The sequence below is a fragment of the Ailuropoda melanoleuca genome, chromosome 6, assembly GCF_002007445.2.
Source record: "Ailuropoda melanoleuca isolate Jingjing chromosome 6, ASM200744v2, whole genome shotgun sequence".
NCBI lineage: Eukaryota > Metazoa > Chordata > Mammalia > Carnivora > Ursidae > Ailuropoda > Ailuropoda melanoleuca.
In genome coordinates, this window is record NC_048223.1 from 120,343,019 (window position 1) to 120,366,988 (window position 23,970).

The window sequence follows — 23,970 nt, forward strand, 5'->3', positions numbered from 1 at the left end:
CTTTACATCGGAATCCGGGGATATACTGTATGGTGATTAACATAATATAATAAAAAAAATCATTAAAAAAATAAAATTTATTGTGACTTCTTAAAAATGGGTAGAATATGGTCTACCTTATAAATGTGTCATTTGCTCTTGAAAAGAATGTAATTCTGCCACTAACGGATAGTGTTTAATAAATAGCAATTGGGTTAAGTTGCTTGATAGTGTTCTTCTGGTCTTTCGTATCTGTACTGGTTTTCTATCTGCTTGTTCAGTCAATTATTAAATTAAGAAAGGGGTCTGGAACTATCAGTTTATAATTGTGGATTTGGCCATTTCTTTTTTTTTTCCCATCAGTTTTTGCTTTATGTATTTTGAAGCTCTGTTATTAAATAAACTTTTAGAATGTTTATGTCCTATTGATGAATTTAACCTTTTATCATTATGATGATCTTCTTTATTGACTGGTAATATTCCTTGCTGCAAAATCTGTTTTGTTCAATATAATACAGACATAGTAGCTTTCTTTTCATGAGTATTGTCACAGTATAACTCCCCCCCCCATTCTCTTACTTTTAAACTGTGTGTGTGGTTTTTTAAAAAGATTTTATTTATTTATATGACAGAGAGAGAGACAGCCAGCAAGAGAGGGAACACAAGCAGGGGGAGTGGGAGAGGGAGAAGCAGGCTCCCAGCGGAAGAGCCTGATGTGGGGCTCGATCCCAGAATGCAGGGATCACGCCCTGAGCTGAAGGCAGACGCTTAACGACTGAGCCATCCAGGTACCCCTAAACTATCTGTGTTTTTAAGCAAAATTTGAAATGATTTTCTTTTTTTTTTTTTAAAGATTTTATTTTTATTTATTTGACAGAGATAGAGACAGCCAGTGAGAGAGGGAACACAAGCAGGGGGAGTGGGAGAGGAAGAAGCAGGCTCATAGCAGGGGAGCCTGATGTGGGGCTCGATCCCATAACGCCAGGATCACACCCTGAGCCGAAGGCAGACGCTTAACCACTGTGCCACCCAGGCGCCCCTGAAATGATTTTCTTATAGACAGCTTACAGTTGGGGCTTCCTTTTTTCATCCATTCTGAATATTGCTGCCTTTTAACTGAAGTGTTTATAACATTTACATTTAATGTGATTATTAATATGGTTGGCTTAAATCTACAGTCTTATTATTTGTTTTCTCCATTGCTTTTCTGATCCTTTTATTCTCCTTTTTTGCCTTCTCTTGGGAAAATTCATTATTTTTATGATTCTATTTTATTTCACTTTTAACTTATTAGCCACAACTATTTGTGTTAGGCGGTTGCTTTAGGATCTATACTGTACATCTTAAATGTGATGTAATCTGCTTTCAAGTGATATTGCACCATTTCACATACATTTAGAAGAGTCTTGCCCTATACAAGAGTCTTGCTCTATACAACCATATACTTCTTTTTCTCCCCTTTTGGTGTTTGCGCTTTGTTGTCATGCATTTCATTTCTACATATGTTTTAAATCCCACGATATATGTTATTTTTGCTTGACATAGCCAATTATCTTTTAAAGGAGATTTACATAATGAGGAACAAAGAATTTATATTTACCAGCATAGTCACCATTTCTGCTGTTCTTTATTCTTTTGTGTAGATACTGATGGCTATCTGGTATTATTTCCTTGTGGTTTGAGGGACTTCCTTCAACATTCCTTGAAAGATAGGTCTGCTGGTGATTAATTTTCTTAGCTTTTAAATGTCTGAAAAAAAAAGTCTTTGTCTCACCTGTATTTTAGAAAGATGTTTTTTTCTGGGCAAAGAATTCTAGGTAGACGGTTCTTTTTTCTTTTACTGCTTGAAAGATATTGCCCCACTGCACTCTAGCTTGTATGGTTTCCAACAAAAATCTCTGCCCCCCTTTCTTTTGTTCTTCTGTCCTTTCTTCTCCAGATGCTTTTAATATTTTTCATGTTTTTACTGGTTTTAAGCAATTTGATTATGCTGTGCCTTGGTGTAAGTTTCTCCTTCTTTCTTATGCTTAGAGTTAGATTCTTATATCCACCGGTTTATAGTTTACATCATTTTTGGAAAATTGTTCAGCTATTATTTCTCTAACTAGTTTTTAAAAATCTCCCTCCCTCCTTTAGAGACTCTAATTACACATATTTGGTTCCTTGAAGTTATCTCACAACTCACTGATGCTCTGGGGTTTTTAAATTTTTTTTTCTTTTTGTCTCTGTTTCATTTTGAACTATTTCTATTGCTGTGTCTTCAAGTTCACTAATCTTTTTCTCTTTAATGACTAATCTGTTACTAGTCCCACCCAGTGTGTTTTTCATTTTAGACATTAGAGTTTTCATCTGGACATGTTTGATTGGAATCTTTTTTTTTTAAGATTTTATTTTTAAGTAATCCCTACACTCAATGTGGGGCTCAAACTCATGACCCCAAGGTCAAGATTTGCATGCTCCCCTGACTGAGACAGCCAGGCGCCCCTGATTGGGATCTTTTTTCTATCTTCCATGTCTGTACTTAACATGCCCAATTTCCCTCTAGCCTCCTGAACACATGGGACACAGTTATAACACATTTTAAAAAGTCCTTGTGTACTAAATCTATCATCTGCCTAATTTCTGGGCTGGTATTGAATGAGTTTTCTTTTCATTGTGGGTCATATTTTCTTGCTTCTTTGCATTCCAGACACTGTGGGCTTTATGCTTTTGGATTTTGGATGTTTTTGTATTCTTATAAATATTCTAGAACTTTGCTTTGGGATGCAGTTCAGTCATTTGGAACAGCTTAATCCTTTGGGGGCTTCATTAGGTGGGACCAGAGCAGTGTTTAGCCCAGGGTTCATGTTTTCAACTACTGAGGCAGGGCTCTTAGTATTCTAACAGATGTCGCATGAATTATGACGTTTTCCACTGTGTCTGGTGGGAACAGGAGCTTTTCCCAGCCCTGTGTTAGCTTTAAGGATTCTTCCCTATCAACCTCTCAGGTGGTCTGAACCTAGTCTCAGGTGGTATTTGTACATATACATGCTGATCAGTTCTCGGATATCCCCAGAGTTCTGTCTTTGTCCACCTTTCTCTTCTCTGGCAGGCAGATGCCCAGCTCCATCCCCTCAAGTCTGGGAGACTCTCGGGCTCTCCCTGTGCCACTTCCTCCAGGCCTTATCTGGGATAAGAGCAGCACTTACTTTGTTGCTTTTCATCTCCAGGGATCACAGGCCTCTGTTTCTCATGTCTCCTGTAAGCAGCCAGTTCCCCATTAGTCCAACCCCCTGTTGTGTTAATAATTCTTTATATGACACTTCTCAACCCAAGCTCTCTGAAAAGTCCAAAAAGCCACGCGTATCAACTTTCTTTCTCTGGTTTTAAATGGAAGTCCAGCAAAACACCTGGCATTTATTTTGGGAGAGGTGGGGAGACACTTCTAGAAAAAAAATAACAAGAGAGGGAATGCCATGGACAAGAACTGTTTTTCTTTCCTTTTCAAGAACAGCTTGTATTCCAGACACTTGTAGTCTCTTTTCTTTTTGTGGCCTCAAATGCCAGCTTTGACAGGACTTAATCTTTCCAAATCATCACTGCAGCGGTGTTCATGTTGGGAAGGAGCCTGGGATGGTTTTTATGTCTTTAACATGGAACCAGTTTGGGTCCCCAGCGATGTTTATTCATCAGTTGCCCCCACCCATACACATTTAGGCCAGTGGGATTATAGAGAGGCAAATCTCAACAAAACAGGCCCGTGACTAGCACATTTTTGAGCTCAGTACACATGAAATCAGCCTCACATAGGTGATGTTGGTGACATCTTTTTATTCAGGGAATGCCCCAAATTCTCTGAAAGATTTTCCAGTTGTCAAGGGAAGATTCCAATAAGTTCCCTGCTTTTACTGTGTTGACGAAGGCAGAAAAATGATTTTATACACATTAGAAGTCTTATCAAGAAGGAATATTAACTAAAATATGTTTACTGCTATTTGTACTTTCTTTTTTTATTATTTTTTTAAAGATTTTTATTTATTTATTTGACAGAGATAGAGACAGCCAGCGAGAGAGGGAACACAAGCAGGGGGAGTGGGAAAGGAAGAAGCAGGCTCATAGCAGAGGAGCCTGACGTGGGGCTCGATCCCATAACGCCGGGATCACGCCCTGAGCCGAAGGCAGACGCTTAACCGCTGTGCCACCCAGGCACCCCTCGCTATTTGTTCTTTCTTTGATGTCAAAACAAAATAAAAATACCACCATAACCCGGGCACACAAAAAAACAACTGGTGGCATTTTTCTGTGGCTGGGTAGTAGGATTTAACTTAAAATTAAGAAAATATTGCTAATGTGATATTTCAGTGGCAGAGCGGTGGATGACCTTGTGCCTGACAAAATAGAGCTCAAGGCCATGAGCAGATGCACCCGCCCAGTGAACACGGCTCTCTTCCCCCATCTCACTGTGGTGCTGTAGGCCACCGGCATGTTCTTTCCTGCCCGGTTCTTTGTTTATGAGGTCACCTCCACCAAGTACACTCAGGGTATCTACAAAGAGCTCCTCATCTCCTCGGTGGCCTTGCTCTTCATGGGCTTTGGAGTCCTCTTCCCGCTGCTCTGTGTTGGCATCTATGTATGAGCTTCCCAGGGTTCCAGCCAGGTGGTTTCACTGAATTCCTGCTTCTGTAAATTTTTTTTTTTTTTTTACTATTGCTGGAAGTGTCCCACCTGCTGCTTATGATAAAGGCAGATGTGTGACAAAAAAAAAAAAAGGGGCACGTGGATAGAATAGTCAATTGAGTGACCCACTCTTGGTTTTGGCTCAGGTTGTGATCTCAGGGTCGTGGGATTGAGCCCCGTGTCAGGCTCCACGCTCAGTGGGGAGTCTTAAGGACTCTCTCTCTCTCTCTCCCTCTGCCCCCCCTGCTACTTTCTCTCTCCCTCTGTTAAAAAAAAAAAAAAAGAAGAAGAAGAGAAGAAGAAGAAAAGAGATGCATTTAAATGAATTGATGTCTGGTCATGACAGTACTTACATGAATTGGAAGGACAATGACAGAAGCGAGTAACACCCAGAAAGATATGTGGATTTGTGCCAGCTATGGGGAGCTCTTGGGTGTAACAGTCTGGAAGCCCCTTCCAGCAATCCAACCCAGTCTGGGAACCACAAAATTGGGTCATTCCACTGTCTTTTGGACCCCACAAGGAAGATGCTGAAAAAAGTTGGTTAGAAGACAGCTTTTGAATTTTCCAGTTGCCTGTCCTTCTCCCCACACTATGCTGGATAATGGATTCTCACAAATGGACTGACACCTTGACCTTGAAGTCATATAAGTTCATGTGGCAGAGCGAGCACTGAATAGTAAGGATACTTTGGGGTTTTACCATCCCCTCACATATATACCCTTCTCCCCCATAACTCTTTAGAACCTACCAGCATTTTCCTCTTGTCTATTGCATGGGTTACACAACATTGTGGTCTTTGTGTTTTCTGGCACAGAATGAGCACAGGAAAGAGTTAAAACTGGATTAAAAATACAAAGCTGAGTCTGACAGGGCTGCCAAGGTCAGTGGGCTCCCCAGCCTCTCCGTGCAGGAGGCATCATTTGGACAAATTAGGACCCTGTGTGTAGATTGGACCTAATCTGCTGGGATGGCCAAGAAGTTTCTGAGGAGGTGCCTTTCTCCATGAAATAACTGGTTTAGTGGTTGAGACTTGGCAGTCTTCCTCTATTAACTTGAGAATTCTATCCTCTGCACAAATCACTTAGAACATAAATCTTTTTCCAAAGTCCCTGAAATAGGCAGTACATCTCACAGTATGGGAATTAACCAAAGTAGGGAGTTTTTTTGTGTCAGGTAAAAAAATCACTCCTCATTTCTATATTCATTCTACCATTCCATCATTCATTCGGCAGAGTATGCACCAGCGCTCGACCAAGGTATTAAAATAAAGGAGATGAATTCCCTCTAACCTCCAGGAGGTCACAGCCAGAGGGAAAATAAGTGAGTGAGCAAGTACTCCACGCAGGTACTGAGAGAGAGTCCGCACACGGGCTTTAGGAGAATAGAAAAGAGAGCGTATGCAGCTCAGGGAGGGAGTCCCTCCATGGAGGGAGGTATGTGGGGGTCCTAGCACAGAGGCAGGTGATGGGGTCGGCACTGTTCAGGGGAGTACAGGGGTCTTACCATGGAGGAGGGAAAGGAGGGGAATCCCACGATGGAGGGGAGTAGGGAGTTTTCGTTGCAGAGGAGAGCTAGCGGATATTTCCATGGAGAGGGAGAGAACTCCCCCTGTGCAGAGCGCTTAGCTGGCCTTGCTCCGAGGCACAAAAGAGCTTTTCACATGTTCCTGATTTACAGGCATATTCTGTTCCAGAGCAGGTGAGAGGTGAGTTCAGGGAGTGCTTTGATAGTGTGTTTTGAGAACTATCCTTCCAGTTCTCTGAAGGACAACTGAAATGTCCTTACCAAATCTTCCTTACATATGGTTGTGCATTCCATCCCATGTTCTGTGCGTGTCACATCAGTTTCACTAAATACTCTATCAGATAAAGGGGCAGAAGAAGATTTCTGAGAAGCACCAAGTTTGGGAAACACTGTGCATATATCTTCTTGTTGATTCACAACGTATGGTGCTATCTCAAAGGCTATGAGAAGTCCTGCAGTAAAGCAACTTGTTCAACCGTGTTTCATCTAGTGCTTCCTGTATCATCTGAAGACCAGGGAAACTTCTTTCTTGCACATCTAACAATGCTATTATGAGAAATAGAGTTCAGTTTTTAAAAGCTCCTGATAGAAATGTAAAAATGGAGGACATATCCTACACAACTCTTGTTAGATGATCTATCATAGTTGTCCCAATCATATATCAAGTTCTTTTATTTTATATTTTATTTATTTATTTATTTATTTATTGAGAGAGAGCGAGCGAGCACGCACGCATGAGCCGGGGGTGCGGAGGCAGAAGAAAAGGGAGAGAGAGAATCCCAAGCAGACTCTGTGCTGAGTGCAGAATCCGACGTGGGGCTCGATCTTATGACCCTGGGATCATGATCTGAGCCAAAATCAAGAATCAGATGCTTCACTGAGTGAGCCACCCAGGCACCCCTTGATATATCAGGTTATATATATATATCAAGAACTTGATATATCAAGTTCTTGAGGAGACTGTCTTCTTAGGCAGTCTTCCTAGTTTGGGATGGAAAAGGGAAAGAAAGAAAAACTGGGAAGTGGGCATCTCATAGAGAGTAGAGAACCTCTAAGAATCATCGTTATTGATAACCCCAGAGCACGTAGTTACCGGACTTATGATTCACAGAGAGAAAACTACAAAGCAAAGAGCAAGAATAAAGACAGTGAATCGATAACGTGATGAGCAGTTTAACTGTGTCATTGTGAAGATCTACACAGTCCCCAAATTAACCAGGTTTGTTCTGATTCCATGTTTGGAAGACCTGAAAACGTTTGGAGTTTAGTTGTCTTTCTTTGGTTGGGGTCTCAGCCTTCCTTCTACTGAAGAAAAGTCACATGTATAACATGGCCCATGGGTTAATTCAGATTTTTGGCAAGTCCCGAAAACGTATGGGAGAAATAAAACACCACAGTCATCTTAAACTGCTCTTGGGGTTTGGGGAGCTAATTCATCACATCCCTTCCCACCAGATTCTGAGTCAATCATGAAATTGGCACTGGAGTCCACAAGGAGAAGAAAGACAGCTTTATCAGTGGCAAGCTTGGACTGGAAGACAATTTCACAATGGGGCTCCTGACACTGCCCCCTGAACTAACCCTCCCCACCCAGTGCCAGGCTGAGGACATGTGCAGGGTGCCACAAAGGCTGGAGAGGGCCAGCCCCATCGAGCTTGTCACCTGGCAGGCACCTGGGGGAGGAGAAGGGACTGCACTTCTTAGCTCAGTGACCTTGAGCGCCTTAACCCCCACCTGTGTGGAAACTGTACCCATGGCGGCTGCTTTCCCCATCTTCCCAACCACAGGAGTCTCACTTCTTCCTGGGGGACAGCCCTAAGGGGGAATAGGGCAGAGTGTCATACTTCTCTGAGAGCTCAGCTGTGTCATAACACCTCCAAATGTATGGCCCAAGGCAGGAATCCGTGCAGCCGAGGACCACCCCCGGTCCTGAGCCCCCTCATCAGCACCCCAGCTGCCGCAACTGGTAACGGTGTATTAGGAGTGGTGGTTTCCAGGGGCTGCAGTGGAACTCACAGGATCTCTCTCTATCCCTTGCTTTCCTTTTCCAGAAAGAACATCGGAATGCCATGAGTAACATCAGTGGTGATGTTATGTGGGGAAATCTTCTAATCTTTTCAATTACACTAATTTATGAAAATAACCAATCACTCACAGACTTCTGTACTTTATAATTAGTAACAAATTTCTTGCAGTGCACCCTGTAACTCATCAGACCCCCCCACCAGTGTACACAGGGACTTGTGGTTGAACAGTGCTGCCTTGAACTCATTCCTTTTGAAGAAGCATTTAAACAAAAGTACTTTGTCTTCTCTGAGCCTCATTTTCCTGTATCTTCATCAGTAAAATGAAGAATTTGGACTAAATAGGTTACTAGAATGCTGAGATTGTCTGGAAGAAAAGAACCTTCCTAGCTGTCACATCAAACAACCATGATTTGGGAGGATTTCTGCATATTTAGAATCTTTGATTTGTGTTCATTGTATCTGGCCATCCACCCATTCATCTACCCAGCCATCCACCCACCAACCATCCACCCACCAACCAATCATCTATCCATCAGCCATCCACCCACCCACCAATCATCTATCCATCAACCATTCATCCATCCATCCATCCACCAACCATCCATCCATCCATCCATCCACCAACCATCCATCCATCCATCCATCCACCCAGCCATCCACCCACCAACCATCCATCCATCCATCCACCAACCATCCATCCATCCACCAACCATTCATCCATTCATCCATCCATCCACCCAGCCATCCACCCACCAACCATCCACCCATCCAACCAATCATCTATCCACCAACCATCCACCCATCCATCCATCCACCCATCCATCCATCCATCCATCCATCTACTCATACATTCATATATTCAATGTTTGCTCTATGCTAGACACTGGGGATACAATACTGAAAAGAGACAAGATGCGGTCTTCATTATACTCCAATGGAAGGAATGATTGTCAATCCATGCTGATGACAGCTGTGACTACAGCCATCACTAGGGGGCCCTGTGAAAGCAGATCTGGTCCCAGAGGCCATGCCAGGAAGGCTTTGTTGACAAGTGATGAGTAGGGCTGAGACCTGCTGGGGAAGAGTAGGAGGGCTCCGGGCTCCAGGCAGAGGCACGTATGGGGAGGTCCAAGTGGGAAGAGACAGGAAAGGTAGGCCGGGGCCACAGCTGATTGCAAAGTGAAGCCACCGGAAACTCTTCCCACGAGGGTGATGGGATTAGGCTTTTATTTCTAAGCCATTTTGCTCAGGCTGCAGACTGGAAAACGGAATGAGGCAGCCAGAGTCAATGGGAGAAGCGGTGTAGTGCCCGTCCAGAAGAGGTGAAGCCAGCGAGTACAGGGAAGCAGGAGGTGGCAGGGCCCCGGAGCCAGGCAGCGTGGGACTTGAGCTTGCTCTGCGTCAGGAGCTCTGAGACCCTGGGTCCAGTCTCAGACCTCTCTGGGGATGTTTCTACATGTGCGCAATAAGGGCCATCTACTCAGCAGAGCTACTGAGTGGATTAAACACCGTCAAAACTGAAAAGCACTTAGCGTGGGCCTGTGCTTAAATGCTCAGAATGTGGGTACTCGCCATCGTGACGGCTCTGCTTTATGATTTTGCTGGTTCCCTTGCAGCCTGGCAGTTCAGGGGCCAAGCTTGGTTTTTCTCAACCGGCCTCCTTGCACGAACATTCCTGGTTGGCTCGAGTGTACATCTTCAGAACTGTGCATTTCGGAGCCCATCTGGATGTGATGGTCTCCAGCCAGGGTAGTGGGGAGGGCATCTCCGCTGCCGGCCCAGAACTTTGCTGCAGCGAATCACCTCTCCTCTCGAATTGCTTTGCCCTATGCTTCTCCCTCTCTTGTGCTGGGGGTGTCTGGTCTGCGCCAAGGAGACGCATCCAGCCTCATCCTACACCCTCAGCTCCAAGGCAGCGCCCCCTACAGGCTGAAAACTTTCCGTTGAGCGCTGGAGGCTGCCAAGCCCACAAGAGCCATCCCACACATTTTGAAACAATCTTAAAGCACAAAGGACATTCTGTAAGCTTCAATTAATGCAGAGCCCTCACGGATCAGTTCTGAGGATTTTTCCTGTCCTTAGGCAAATTTGCTTCTGAAAAGTGGCTTTAATCTGCTTTTAAAAATTGCTTTGGATGGGCAATCAACAAAATTGCTGGTGCTCAGCTTCTGCTAAATAAACCAAGCAGGGTTTTTTTTTTGGGGGGGGGCGGAGTCATGTGCCTCACACTCGGTGGGAATTTGCTTCTGGTTCTTTTCTGGTAAGACTCGCAGGTTTTCAAGCTACCCAAATTGAGTCCATCGATCACCTTGTGCCCAAATGATAAAGACTTCACTCCACCTGAAGGGACGCCACAGAGCCCCTCTGAGCTGGCAGCTCCTGTCAGAGGCAGGGACGGGGAAGTGGTTTTAGTCGTCGTATTACCCGTGGCGGGGGGCTGTGCTGGGTGCTTCTGGAGCAAGCAGGCATATGCAGGAGCACTTCATTTCTGAATTACACCCCATTAATCTCATTAACAGCTAAGTGGTGTGACCCCGAGTTAATGGGTGGGACACAAAATGTGAAGTGCTTGTAAAAAGGAAACCGGCCAGATGCGGAGTGCAGAGTGGTTGGTTCCAGAACAATCCAACAGCCCTGCGGCTTGTGAGCCCTCCTGAGCCTGGTGCTTCGGGGGGTGGTTCCCCTTGTGGCGGTCAGTGCCGGGCCACTGCTTTCTGGGTGCAGCTGTCCTTGTGGCCAGCTGAGGATTAAAGGGATTTGTACAACTTACCCTTGGAGTTTTCTCTTCTTTGCCCTTGTCAGCTCTGCTTGTGGGTCTGAAAATACGAATCTGGTTGAGACAGTAGCCGACTCTTTCCTGGGTCCCTCTTCAATGTCTTCAGGGCCTGGGACACATCATTCACGTGTCCCACGTACAATACTTGAGGCTGTTTGCTGTCACGAGGTTGTGTACACACCCCCTCAGAGACGTCAGTCCATTTCATCAGTGAGGGGCTTGGAGAGACGCTGCAGTGGAGTCAGGGAAAGAGCCTCGCGGCATAAACCGCAGGTACTGGCTTATCGCAGTTCTAGAGGCTGGGGTCCAACATCGAGGTGCCAGCAGATTCCATCTAGTGGGAGCCTGCTTCCTGGTTCATAGATGGGTGATTTTTTTGCTGTGTCCTGGCAAGGCAGAAGGGACAAGGGAGCTCTCTGGGGACTTGCTGATAAGGCCACAAATCCCATGCATGGGGGCTCCATCTTCAGGACCAAGTCACCTCCCAAAGGCTCCACCTCCTAATACCATCCCCTTGGGGATTAGGTTTCAACATATGACTATGACTGGGGGAGGGGGGGAGACAGGACACAAAGTTCAGTTTCCCTCCTTGCAAGTTTGTATTCTTGGAGGCAGTACGGATTAATTTCCCAACCTTTCATTTTGGGAAATTTGAAACCTCAAAATGTTGCAAGAAAGTACAGTAAACACCCAAATACCTATTGTGCCAGTGGACTCGGTTTCTGATGAGACCTTTCTTCTTGGCTTATAGATGGTGGCTTCTTGCTGTGTCCCTCATGGCTTGTTCTCTGTGCAACACATTCCTGGTGTCTCTTCCTCTTCCTATTAGGATACCACTTAGATTGCGTTCCGACTCAACTCCTATGACTTTATTTAAACTATTTACCTCCCCAAAGACCCTATCTCCAAATACAGTCACATTGGGGGGTAGAACTTCAACATATGGATCTTAGGGGGACACAATTCAACTTCTAAATTTTAGCAGGAATGTATTCTATTTGCCACTGTGTGCATCCCTGATAAATGAATGTATATGCATTGCCTTGCATTGGAAAGCTAGAATTGTGGTAGTGAATGTGTAGAGTAGAATTTTTCCCTGGTCACATTCAAAACACTGTGGGTCTGTGCACAGGCGAACGTGTATTTATGTAACAGTTGCAAGAGCATTCCATAGATTTTCCTCCCTATAATAATTTTATTATTTGTTTCCCTAAAATAATTTTAAAGAATATGGTAAAAGCCCTAGAAAAACCATACTTCTCTTAACTTTGTCCTGCACAATTTCTCTTGGTGCTAAAAAGATACATAATCATAACAAGGACATAGAATCATAGCTATGTAAAAATAATAAAATTGCATCCTTCAAAAAATTGTGTAGAAAAAAAGGAAATTCACCAGAACTCTTCAAGTGGCAGGCATGGGAGATACTTTTTTCTACATTTTCAAAATGTTGTTTTGGACATATATTATTTTTAAATTTAAAAAATGAGCTTAATGAAAACCATGCAGAATTGAAATATGTCCAAATATGGCCTTTGATGAACTATTTTATATTACCCGGATAGCTGGTTATCTACAGCAAATCCATAATTCTGAGCCACGTTCCCCTAAATTCCCATAGTTTCGCTTTACATGCTGTCCAACTGAGTAAGTTCAAGTTAAGACACATATGGGTATAAACGTAATTCAGCTTTGAAGAATTTTATATATAGGTCACATGCAGGAATTCCATAGCTAAACAGAGTTGATTTTTGGATGACGCCCCTCACAGTACCACATGTTGTATTAAAGAATCAAGTCAACTATTACCAACAATAGCTCTTTATTTCAAAGCATGGCTTTGCCCACTTGTGCCTTTTACCCAAATATCTAAATATTCTCATTAAGTACTTAGAACCTCCTTGTAAGTTACCCAGAACTTGTTCAAACCCTCTATTATGATTTGTACCTATTGAAAACCTTCTTATTTTCCTGCATTTTGGGCGACTGTGAATGTGTTTTATATTTCCCTGTTCACAACTGACCAGCATGGAGAGTTCCAAGCTGAATGTTTGAAATTCCCTGCATTGATTTTGGGAGAAAGTAAGGGCATGTGACTGGTTATGGGGGGCGGGGTCTCTTCATGGAGAGGAATGAGCTGCATGGGGATGCTGTGCTTTGTGGTCTTTAGTGGGGAAAGGGTGGGGGTGATTCTGCCTGTGATGTGGCTCTGGGCGCACATGCACGAGAATAAATGAAGCATCAAATGTTTTCATTGTTGGCAGTGCCAAGCACCGAGGCTCCCGCTCCGCGTCTGAGGGTGCTGCCAGCCTGGATCCGTGCATCGTGTCCCCGGAGGTGACTGAGCTGAGCAAATGCCCACAGGAAGCCAGGGGCCCAGAAGGTTCTCCACTGCCCTGCCCACCAGTGCCCTGGGAGCAGGAGTGCCCCTCTGCCTCCATGCCCTTTGCCGAGGGCCCCCCGGAAGCTTGCTTGGCAAGCCCAGCAGCAGCACCTGAAGATTGGCCCCTCATACAACACCCCAGGAGGGAACCCTCCCCAGATGCCCGTGGGGAGGCCCCAACGGTGTCTGTCCCTGAAGGGGGCAGTTCTACTCAGTGCAGCGTGGGTGCCGTCGTCCCCAGTGCTGGGCGAGGGAATGACCTGGGGGAAGAAGGGCATCCACTGTCTTCCTCCGGCTGCACTGACCAGTCGCCAGGGGTTTCACCAGCATCTTCTCAAGCGCTGATGCAGGGACAGCTGTGCAGGAAAGATGGCCAGCACGATGGTTTCGAGTCCCAAGGGGACGAGGCTGCAGGTGGCCTTCCCCTGGCAGAATCCAGGCAGGGGGCGGCTTCTGTGCCAGGCAAGGCGAGCTCATCTGGTCTGGAGGAGTCCCCCACAAAACCCGAGACCCCGACTCCACCCGAGCCAGCCCCCGGAGCCTCGGACAGGGACAAATGCCAAGTGGAGGTGCCGCCTCAGGCTTTTGCAGATGGCGCGGGATTCCTCTGGGCCTGCCATCCCCCTAGGAGCCCTGCAGGGGCTGCCCAAGAAGCTGACACAAATTCCTGGGAAAGCTGCCAGCAGCCCATGGGAGCACATCTGGCACACATCGAGCCGCCCAGGGAGTCACCGAGCCCTGCCCCGGTGCCCGGGGCTGGGGGCTCTGGGAAGGAGACCGTGGATGCCCGAGATACTCAGAGTCGCTTGCAAGCAGGGGGGCCGGGAAGCGAGCCCAGTGCAGCTGTCCGTGCTGCAGCGGGCACCCAGCCCGGAGGGGCTTTGCTTGAGAGCGCAGAGCCTTCCCCACGTGTGCGGATGGAGGACACACGTCCAGCTTCAGGCTCCACTTCACCGCCAGCTGCTCAGGCCTCTGCTGCTGCAGAAGAATCCAGCTGGTTGACCGGGGAGATGGTTTCCAGGGCTGAGATGCCAGTGCTTACGGATCTGGCCAAAGAGTTAGCAGATGCAGGCTTGGCAGGATGGGACAAGCTCGCTTCTGATCTCAGAAGGGAGGGAGAGGATCTAGGAGGGAACCATGGAGAGGGTCCTGCCCCTTTGCCCCAGGAGGACAGGGGAGAGGTCTCAATGAGGGACCAGAAAGTCCAACAAGGGGTACTGCCCCCCGCCCCAACCAGTGTATCAGATGACAGGGCCAGAAGCTCACCAGAATCAAAGAATGAAGCCAAGGCCCCTGAAAGCCCAGCGGTGGCTGAGGAGGAGAGCAGACTGCCCGAGGCCAACTCTAGAAGGCAGGAAGAAGTCCTGGAGCCACTTGACCGTAGAGATCCTGAGAATCCGTGGGGAGAACAACCCGGGGCCTTAGGCTGTAAGTCCAGCCCAGAGATGGAAAAAAATGAGTTTTCAAAGCTAAGCCATGATGTGGAGAGCAAAGTGTATTCTAGCACGGACTCAGCACAGCCACTCAGAAAGGAAGGCCCCGGGCACGCCGATAGGCCTGGCTCTCCATCAGAAGTTACGGTGTGGAGCTCGGTGACCTGTGAGATGATGGGTGAAGTCCATGTGGTCCATGCCTCTGGCTCACTGCATGAGCTCCCCCAGAAGGATCTTGTCCTGCCCGCTGGGCCGGATGGAACTGGTGAACACATTCTTCCCAAAGAAGCTGTCTGGGAGGGGCCAGGATTGCAGACCCAGTGTCCCGACACACTGCAGGACGTGGGGGGATTGGAAAGAATGGACTATCTTCCTGCTTTAGAATCTGAGAAATCAGATTTCCTGTCAACTCCTGCGGCAGAGGTCATCCCCAGAGCCCAGGCGGCGGAGAGCCCATCTGACACAAAGATGAGGAGCCGCCCATCTGCGCAGAGGCCCAGCAGCTGTGCCGGGGAGGGCCTGCTGACATCCCCGGGCCAACCTTGTGGGCTGGGGCGTGAGGCAGCTGGTCAGGAAGTCCAGGCTGATGGGCCACATCTCCCCAAGGGGGAGGACTTGGCCGCGGACAGTGGGCTGACGATGGTCAGTCTGGAGCAAGATCAGCAGGGAAGCCTGTCCTGCCGAGGGGACAGCTGGACACAAGGAACTGCTTCTGAGGGGCCCCCAGTATCTCCTGAGAACCGTCTCCAGCCGTTGCAGTCAGAACCAGAAGCATTCATGTCTGACATGCTCAGGGAGAAGCCCCAGCAGTGTGAAAATGAGAAAGAGACTTATCCAGGTGGTCTTCTAGGCTCTGAGAACCTAGATGCAGATGCTTCCCCAACCCGCCCAGCTGTGGAACCCTTGGCAGATGTGTGCTTGCCCACTCATGGGCCAGAGGACCCAGCTTCCAGATCAGAACTGCGGGGGGAGCTCCCCAAAGGCAGTCTGTCTGATGCTCCCAGGTTGGCTCCTGGGGCCATGGTTCCAGAGAGCCCTGCGACAGAGCAGCCAGAGCTATCAGCAGCAGGACCGGAGCTGTCTGCACGAGGGCAGAATGAGCAAGAGGGAGCCTGCGGTGGCAGCCTGCCTTCCAGAGTCTCGCCGCCTGCAGCAGCCTCGGAAGACTCTCCTGCAGGTCACTTGAGCAGAGAGGAGCATTGCTGTGCACAGCAGGGGCCCAACAAGTCCCAGCAGGAACTGGCAGGTGTGTTGCAAGCCAGTGGCTGGCATGAGGAAGCATGTCTCAGGGACGCAGAAGTTTCCGAAGCAGCTGACGCTCAGCCCCCGCTCCAGGGGTTGGGCAAGACAGAGAAGGCAAGTGGGAACACAGTGGGGACCCCACCTTGTACGCCTGACTCAGTCGCTCTCCTGGATGCAGCCCACAGCCCGCCAGCCCCGGCGCTCGCCAGCCGTAGAGTCACACCCAGCCAGGATGCCCCAGACAGAGAGGCGTATGGGGAAGCGCAGGGAGGCAGGCAGCAACCTGTGCTGGCCCCACAGAAGGAAATGGAGCACCCCCCTGCCTTGGATGCAGAGGCCCCAAGGCTCCTTGGAAGTTTCCCAGCGGCCAAGAATCAAGGTGCGGACGGCGGGGCTGCCGAGACCGGTGGGAGTGCCGAGGAAGGGGGCCTGGGGGTGCAGCGGTCTCTGGAGGGGCCTGCAGAAGCTGCTCTGAGCGACGGCTCCCTTCAGACCGAGCAGCATGCCTCCTCTGGGAAGGAAGCTTCTACCTTTGCCCCGGGTGAGCCCTGCCCAGCAGAGCAGCTGTCGGCCAGCTGCCAGGATGCCCTGCTACCAGCCGGAGAGCTGGGGGGGATTCCCACGAGCCAGGTGGCTATTTCTGCAGCCCAGGCTGTCCCCAACCCAAAGAGAGCCCTGCCACCTGGGCCACCAGAAGAGGCTGCTCCAGACACTCCTTACCTGCATATCGATGGCGCTGTCAGAACAGGGGCAGCCCCTTGTCCCATAGAAGAGCCCCCTGCGGCCTTGGGAAATGCCACCTCCATGAAGCTTTCTGCTGGCTTGCTTGCCCCTCTCTCACAACTGGGAGTGGCCAGTGGGGAGATCTCTGGGGTGCAAGTGAGCAGTGGGAGCCCCAGAGCTGGAAACGTTGAGGGACCCGCAGACTCCATCCCCTACCTGGACGGGGCACCGCTTCCGACCAAGCATCAGCAGATGACAGGGGAGGAGGAGGAGGAGGCAAGAGCGCCTAGTGCAGACACTGAGCCTGGTGGGATGCCAGCACGCCCCGCCGGTGAGGAGAGCATGGCAGGCGAGGCAACAAGGGAGCCGGAGGGCAGTGGGGAGAGGATGGTAGACCCTTCCAAGGATCTGAGGTGGGGTGCATCAGGTGGTGTGGACGCAGGCTCCAAGCAGATTGGCATGATCACCGAGTTCCCTGACTTCAGGGAGCACATCACCAAGATCTTTGAGAAGTCCGTGCTCAGAGCCCTGACCGTTGATGGGCCCCAGAGTGCAGCGGGAGAAAAGCCAGGAGCCGTCGGAAGCGTGAGGGGCGAGGACCTCGCGGGGCCACACCCAGAGAATCCTCCAGATGGGGCTCAAGGACTGGCCATCGCCCCTCTCCCCGCCCTTCCTGCTGGACACGGGGTGGCTGCAACGAAGAAGCAAGAGTTGCCTACAGAGGCCGAGCCCCCCTGTCTGGTTGCCCAGGAGCCCGCTCCAGGAAGGCTGCCGGCTCCGGCGGCGCCAGCCGCAGACCTGAACCTGCCAGGAGCTGGTGTAGGGAAGGCAATGACCGGGGTCCCACAGGCCGTGCAGGACAGTGAGAAGCCAGAGCGGGCTGGGGAGGCCGGGCTGGGGCTTGGAGGCCAGGCCCCCTCACCGCAGGGTGGGGGCCAGCAGGAACTAGCCTCAGGGCCTTCCCTGCCCGCAGCCGGTCCGGAGACTCCCGTGGAAAAAGCCGCTGACTTCCAGGTGGAGCCCCAGGGCCACCGAGAAGGGGCCGTGATTCCAGAAGACAGAATTCCTCCTGGAATATACTCCCAGGAAACATCCACCGGTGACGGTCAACCTGGAGAGGATGCTGCCCAGGGCTTTGCTCACACAGGGGGGCCGAGTGACTTGCCAGTATCCACCGCGGCCCTGGGAGCAGCTTCTCCCCATGGGAGTGTTTTGACTGTGGCCGAGGCCATCCGTGAGCCCTGGACCCCTGACACCCTTGGGGGTGAGCAGAGGTGTGGAGGTGGCGCTGGGATCTCCGAAACACAAAATGCCCTGGGCAAGCCCTGTGCTCCCGAGCTCTGGGCTGTGGAAGTAGCAGCCACCCCCCCGGAGACTGGCTCGGGGGCAGGAGCTGCTGGGGAAGCAGCGGGTGACGTCACTTCGAGCACAGCTGAGACCGGGGCACGTGTGTCTGGTGACCCGCCCGAGACAGGTACTACGAGGATGTTCTCTGGCGCTGCTCAGGGGCTGCTGGGGACCCGTGAGGACTCGGGCTGCTCTGCTGGGACCCCAGGCCCAGAGGACGCAGCCACTGTGCGAGGGGCCAGCCCGGCCGCGCACCAGCTGCCTGAGGAACAGCCTGGGCCTCAGCCCCCCGCTCCTGCTGGGGGCGGGAAGCTGCCAGTCTCTTCACCTCCGGAACCTGCCGAGCCTCGGGACCCGAAGCCCCAAACCCCGGCTCCAGGAGAGCTCCCTGCTGAAAGGTACAGAGAAGAGCAGACGCCCAGGGGGACACCTAGGGCTGGCTTCAAAAGTGAATCCCACCCCGGTCTTTAAGAGGCAAAGAGATGGGTGGTTTTTAAAAAAGCTGGGTTGTCTAGGCATAAAGGTTTAAATTTACCTGCTTGCAACCACTGGATGTGCTAAGATTCTGAAAAAGGTGAGAGAAATGGGAGGAAGAGGGGAGCTGTTTGTTGGACACGTCCTGTTCGCTCTCTGTGTCCTTCAATTCATTTCACTCAAACTGTCCGAAAAGCATGAAATAGTTACTGGCTGGCCATGCTCTTGGGTCATAGGTTAGAGGTAATCATATGTTTTTCTGGAACCCAAATACCTTTGCTTTTGAATCTGGAATTATGTATACAGAGAGGCCTAAATGATGCAAGAGCATTTCAAAGCCATTGATTGCTGGAAGGTGACTTTTTTTTCCCTAAGGATTTTGGGGTAGTACCCACTTAAAGCTTGAATTGGGAAATGGACTTTTTTTTATAATAATTTTTTTGTTATATTATGTTAGTCACCATACTGGATTAAGAAGATGTGGTCCATATATACAGTGGAATATTACTCAGCTATCAAAAAGGAAATGGACTTTTTCAATCCCATGTGGAGAGAAATACCCTTTTAAACCATCTATTGCTTTCTTTTTGTCCCAGAAGAAGCCCTGGGCCGGGTGCATCCACTTTACCTTCAGCTCCTGAGAAGGACGCTCCACATGCCCCAGGCCAGGTCATCTCCCACGAGGCCGGAAGTGTGGGAGGAGCAGAAAGGTCAGTGAAAAGGTGTCAGCCTTTGGAGAACCGGGGCGGGGGCGGGGGGGCTTCTTCGGCAGAGACCCACTGGATGCTTCTCAGAGGAGAGTTCTGTTTACACATGAGTCCTTATTTAAGCAAGAAGCAGATAGCCTTTCCCATTCTTTATACAGGTAAAGCAGTGCCCGAGATGACAGAGAACTCCATTGTCATACCCAGGATGGAGTGAATTTCACATCTGAGCTTATTACCTTAAAAAAAACCGAACAGCTTTACTGAGATGTAATTCACATACCACATAGTTCGTTCATTTAAACTGTACAATTCGATGGCTTCACAGAGTCGTGCAAGCATCACCACAATCAATTTCAGAGCGTTGTCACCTCCCCCCAAAGAAACCCTGTACCCCTTGGACATCACATCCCAACCCCCAGCCCTAGACAAGCACTAATTTGAGGCAAATGCATTCAACCCTGATTTAGTCTCTGAAGCAGGAATATCTACTCACCAACCCGTCACACTCCATTGAGATCTCGAGATTAGGGGACAAATGACAGATGTAACTGTGAATCCCGGACCCTCACACTTGTGTGAAGTGTGCCTGCCGGTGCTTTGCTAAGTGAAATGCCACCTAGGATTGTAGAAAAGCAGCTGCTCAGAGGTTTCATCCTTCTGGGGAAGTGGAGATATCATGAACATCCTTAATTAGACCTTCGGCTGTTCTGGTGCTCTCTGTGTGTGTATGTGTGTGTGTGTGTGTGTGTGTGTGTGTGAGTGGGGCAGGGTTGGACTTTAAATTAGTACCTGCGGCAGCCCAGTGGATCCTACCAAACAGCTGCAGGCATTTTAGAAATGATTTGATTCATATTTTGCACATGCGGAAAGAATGTACGATCACCTGTTTTTCGAGTCTGAGCACTTCCCCCGACACCCAGCTGCCTTCCTGCCCTTACAAGGGCACCTCTCATAACTCTGGGCCAGGGAGATGCAGGCGTGTGCTGCCCAGGCAGATGCGGGGGACACTTGTCTCTGCTGCCGATGTAGCTAGCACCTAAGTCCTCCCACGGCCCTTGCTGGTATGTCTGACACTCCCAGTTCAAGCAGGAAAAGTATCTAACTAGGCAAATCTTCTCCCTCCCCACCTGTGAGATATGAGCACCTTTCCCAACGTCCCTGGAGGTTTTCTCTCTTCCTTGGAGAAGTTGGGGCCAGACGTATATAGTTCTTGGCTCATTGTTCTAATCCCTTAAAATTTTTAAATCATAATTTCTAAATTAATATTAGAACATCTGTAAGGAATAGGAAAGTATAAGGAATAAGAGAAAAGACCACCACCTCACCGCCTGATGATTGCTGGCATTTATCATGTTGCATATTTTCATCCACTGTTTTCTCTATTTAAATATTTGCAGAGTGCTTTTCCCCTCTGCCATCGAAACTCTGCAAGCCTGTCTTAGTGGCTGAGGGTGTCTGACTTAGAGCAGTTGATTGAGCAGCGGACATTGAGGTGATGGGCCGTGTTTCTGTTCCCTTTTCCTGCTGGAGGGTCTGCTGGGAGATAGGTAGACTCTTAGACCCTCTCGAGGTGTCCCATCCCGGTTGGCAGCTGCTCGTCACGTGTGAGCAGAGGTGCGCTGTGGGTATAAAATACATACCTGGTGTTGAAGATTTAATATGAGAAAAATACGTAAAACACATCATTCATTATTTTTATGTTGGTGTATGTTGAAATAATAATTTGGATGTATTGGGTGAGAATATGTTATTAAATTTCATTCCACGTATTTCTTTTCCCTGCTTCTAATGTGGCTACCAAAACTTTTACAATTACATATGTGACTTTTGCATTCTTGACTTGCATGTGTGACTCACAGTCTACTTCTGGTTAGATTATTAGGCTCCAGAATCTGCACGGTTCTGGTCCTTGATGGAGGAGGGCTGGCTTTTCCTGTCCTTTGGGTTCTTGGGAAAAACGCCTGCCCCTGTCTCCCTGGCTGAGGATTTCCAGAAAGAATTCTGAATGGACCCTCTGCTCCAGCCTGCCAAGTGGGGTGACCTCCGGCTCCCCTCCCTCAAGGGGAATTACGGGGGCAGCAACATCTGGGCAAATAGGTGGCCACAGATTCCAACTTAGGCTCGGTAGACCATCGGAGGTCTCCTGGAAGACAGAGACCAGCTCTGTCCAATGCAAGCAGGACACGAACCACGAGGGTAATCTTCAATTTTCTATGAGCCACATTCAAAACTAAAGAGAAACAGATAACATTAATTTCAATAATATATTTTATTTAACCCAATATATCACAAATATTATCATTTTAACATGTAATTGATAGAAGGTGATAAATTTGACATTCTACATTCTCGTTTTCATACGAAGTCTTTGAAAGCTGGTGTGTATTTTATAGCCTTGCTGCTTGATTTGGACCAGCCACATTCCAAGTATCAACAGCCCCATGTGGCAAGTGGCTGCCCTACTGGACACCACGGGCCCTCACAGAGCTCTGACACCAGTCAACAATGATCCAGAAGTCCAAACCTGCCCACGGGGACCCCAAATGCCCACATCTCTCTGCGCAGCACCCTCGTTCCTATAGGTTTAACGCAAACGTTGGAAACACTTGAGGGCGAGGCTCGGTACCTCTGGTGAATCCTTTGGCCACAAGAGAGCCATGTTGTGGACCTGGGCTGGCCTCAGAGAGAGTCCAGCCCAGGCCAGGGGACGCACATCCTGGGAAGAGCAGTTGTTTTCCGGGAAGGTGAAATTCAGCAGAGGCCTGGGGCAGGTTGGGACACAACGGGGAGATGCTGCCAGGAGCTGGGTGGGGATGAAGGTCGAAGCGGGGACCTCAAATTCACACCCCAGCTCTTCCCCTTAGTTATACACATAACCTCAGCTTTCCCATCTGTAGAATGGGGAGGACATCTGTGCCTGCCTCGTGGAGTTGCTGTGAGGGCTGAAATCATCCATTCCAGCACAGTTCTGGCACATTCTGGTGCTTGCTGGCTGTTCCCGAGTGCCTTTCTGTGGTGTGGCCTTTTCTTGTGCAGTGACCACCGTGTCTCCTCAGGTGGAGACTCTTGTCCTCCTGTCGAGGCTCCAACCTGGCTGTCTTCCTTTTCTAGCACTGAATTCTTCATCTGCGAAAATAGCTAAATGACAGAGGAGAGTGAATTCTTTCTTACCCGCTTCTGGGTAGCCCACAATGATCTGCTGCAACTTGCAAGTTTGTGAGATTGTGTTTTATTGTGAAACCTTATGAATATCTTTCGTTGTGTACCATAGCGTACCGTATTCCAACCACAAAAAATAACATTTTGAGTCGCCCCAGGAAGAGCAAAGCAAATCAAAACCAACTTTTCTAGTCTCTTCTTGGTTATCAGGTGACGTGCTTCTGTGGAATTTATTGAATTTTGAAGATTCTATTGAACTGAATAGAGCTGATACTGTGGATCGGGTTCAATATCTTAGAAATGTCTCTTTCTACCTTGTGACAGGATAGTTTGAGAACGCAATCTCATATACACGTAGATGTCAAGAGCACAGGTATGCTAACTGCTTTATTTCCGGAGCCCCGTTGGCCCTTCTGGTGGATGGGCTTTGGGTATCCTGTGGCTTCGCCGTCACCCCACACCTGAGGGGTGTATGGGCACCCGGTTCTAAGCAGCAGGGGTTGATGTCTACCATTGTGTGGTCTTTGCCCCTGGAAGAGCTGGCCCCCCAGACAGCCTCACTTTATTTTAGGTTGTTCTCCAGAAAGTACTTGATTCGATTTCAATATTGTACACATTATGACTCTCTTCCTTGTGGATGGAAAATCTGGAATTGGGTATTCTGATGACACACCACGGGTGGGTAGGTCTGTAGTGCTGGACCTATCTTGGCTATCCCCAAGCTTGCCTTTGCTGAATACTTATTTACAGTGGTCTTTTTCTTTTCCATTTGGGGAAATGGTCGGAAAGTGATCCTTTCCAATTATTAGTGCATTTTGAGAGAATTAAATTTTTCCCAGATGTTCAGGGTCTTAGTGCAGACCTAGGCTAAAGCATGAAGGGCAGTTGGGTTGAAAAGTTGAAGGAGGTCAGGAGGCGGGGAGAACAGAGGGAGACAGACGATGGGCATCGTGCCGAGGAAGTCCTGGCTGGGCCTGAGAGCCATGTTGGAGCCACTTCTTACCCTTCCTCCCACGCTCGCTCCCCTCTCGCTTTCCACTTCTTCCTTCCCTCCTCCTCCTCCTTCTAAAATTACCAGCTGTGACACCGTGTTTTCGAGTTTAAGAATAAGGTTTTGAGGATGGCTACAGCTGTGTAAATTAAGGAAAAGGAAAAAAAAGATTCAAGTATAGTTCTCTTAGTAGATAAAAGCAGGACAAGAGATCCCCCTCTCCACCGAGATCCTTCTGGGTTTGTGTTTATATTACTTTGGTTCTTTTATTTTAAACTTCTTTTTCAGAAGTGTTGGGCTGTGGCAGAGCCTAACAGAGCTCAGGCACCCCTATGACTTGGAGCAGTGTTCTTCCCAAACGGGAGACAGTAGAGTCCGACAGACCCGTTCACGTCCCAGCGGCCTCTTACCGGCTGAGCGGCCTTGGATGAGCTGCTTCACTCTTCAGTCTTCTCACGCCTATAAAATGGGAGAACCCAAAAAACAAAAAACACCTCTCTGTTAGGGCTGGAGGTAGGGTGCGCTTGGAATGTTTCTGAAGCACCT

General features: G+C 48.8%; 1 protein-coding gene and 1 pseudogene across 4 annotated transcripts in view; both read left to right on the forward strand.

Moving 5' to 3' along the window:
- The window catches only part of TACC2 (transforming acidic coiled-coil containing protein 2), a 196,431-nt gene that overhangs the window by 23,526 nt on the left and 148,935 nt on the right, over positions 1-23,970 (forward strand). For all 4 annotated transcript variants that reach the window (XM_034663378.1, XM_019805138.2, XM_019805137.2 and 1 more), the window contains exons 3-4: positions 13,230-18,491; positions 19,164-19,277. In XM_034663378.1, coding sequence (XP_034519269.1) covers positions 13,405-18,491; positions 19,164-19,277 — 5,201 coding nt within the window. In that variant the 5' untranslated portion in view covers positions 13,230-13,404. The remainder of the gene's footprint in view (positions 1-13,229; positions 18,492-19,163; positions 19,278-23,970) is intronic.
- LOC117802765 lies at positions 4,341-4,594 on the forward strand (annotated as a pseudogene).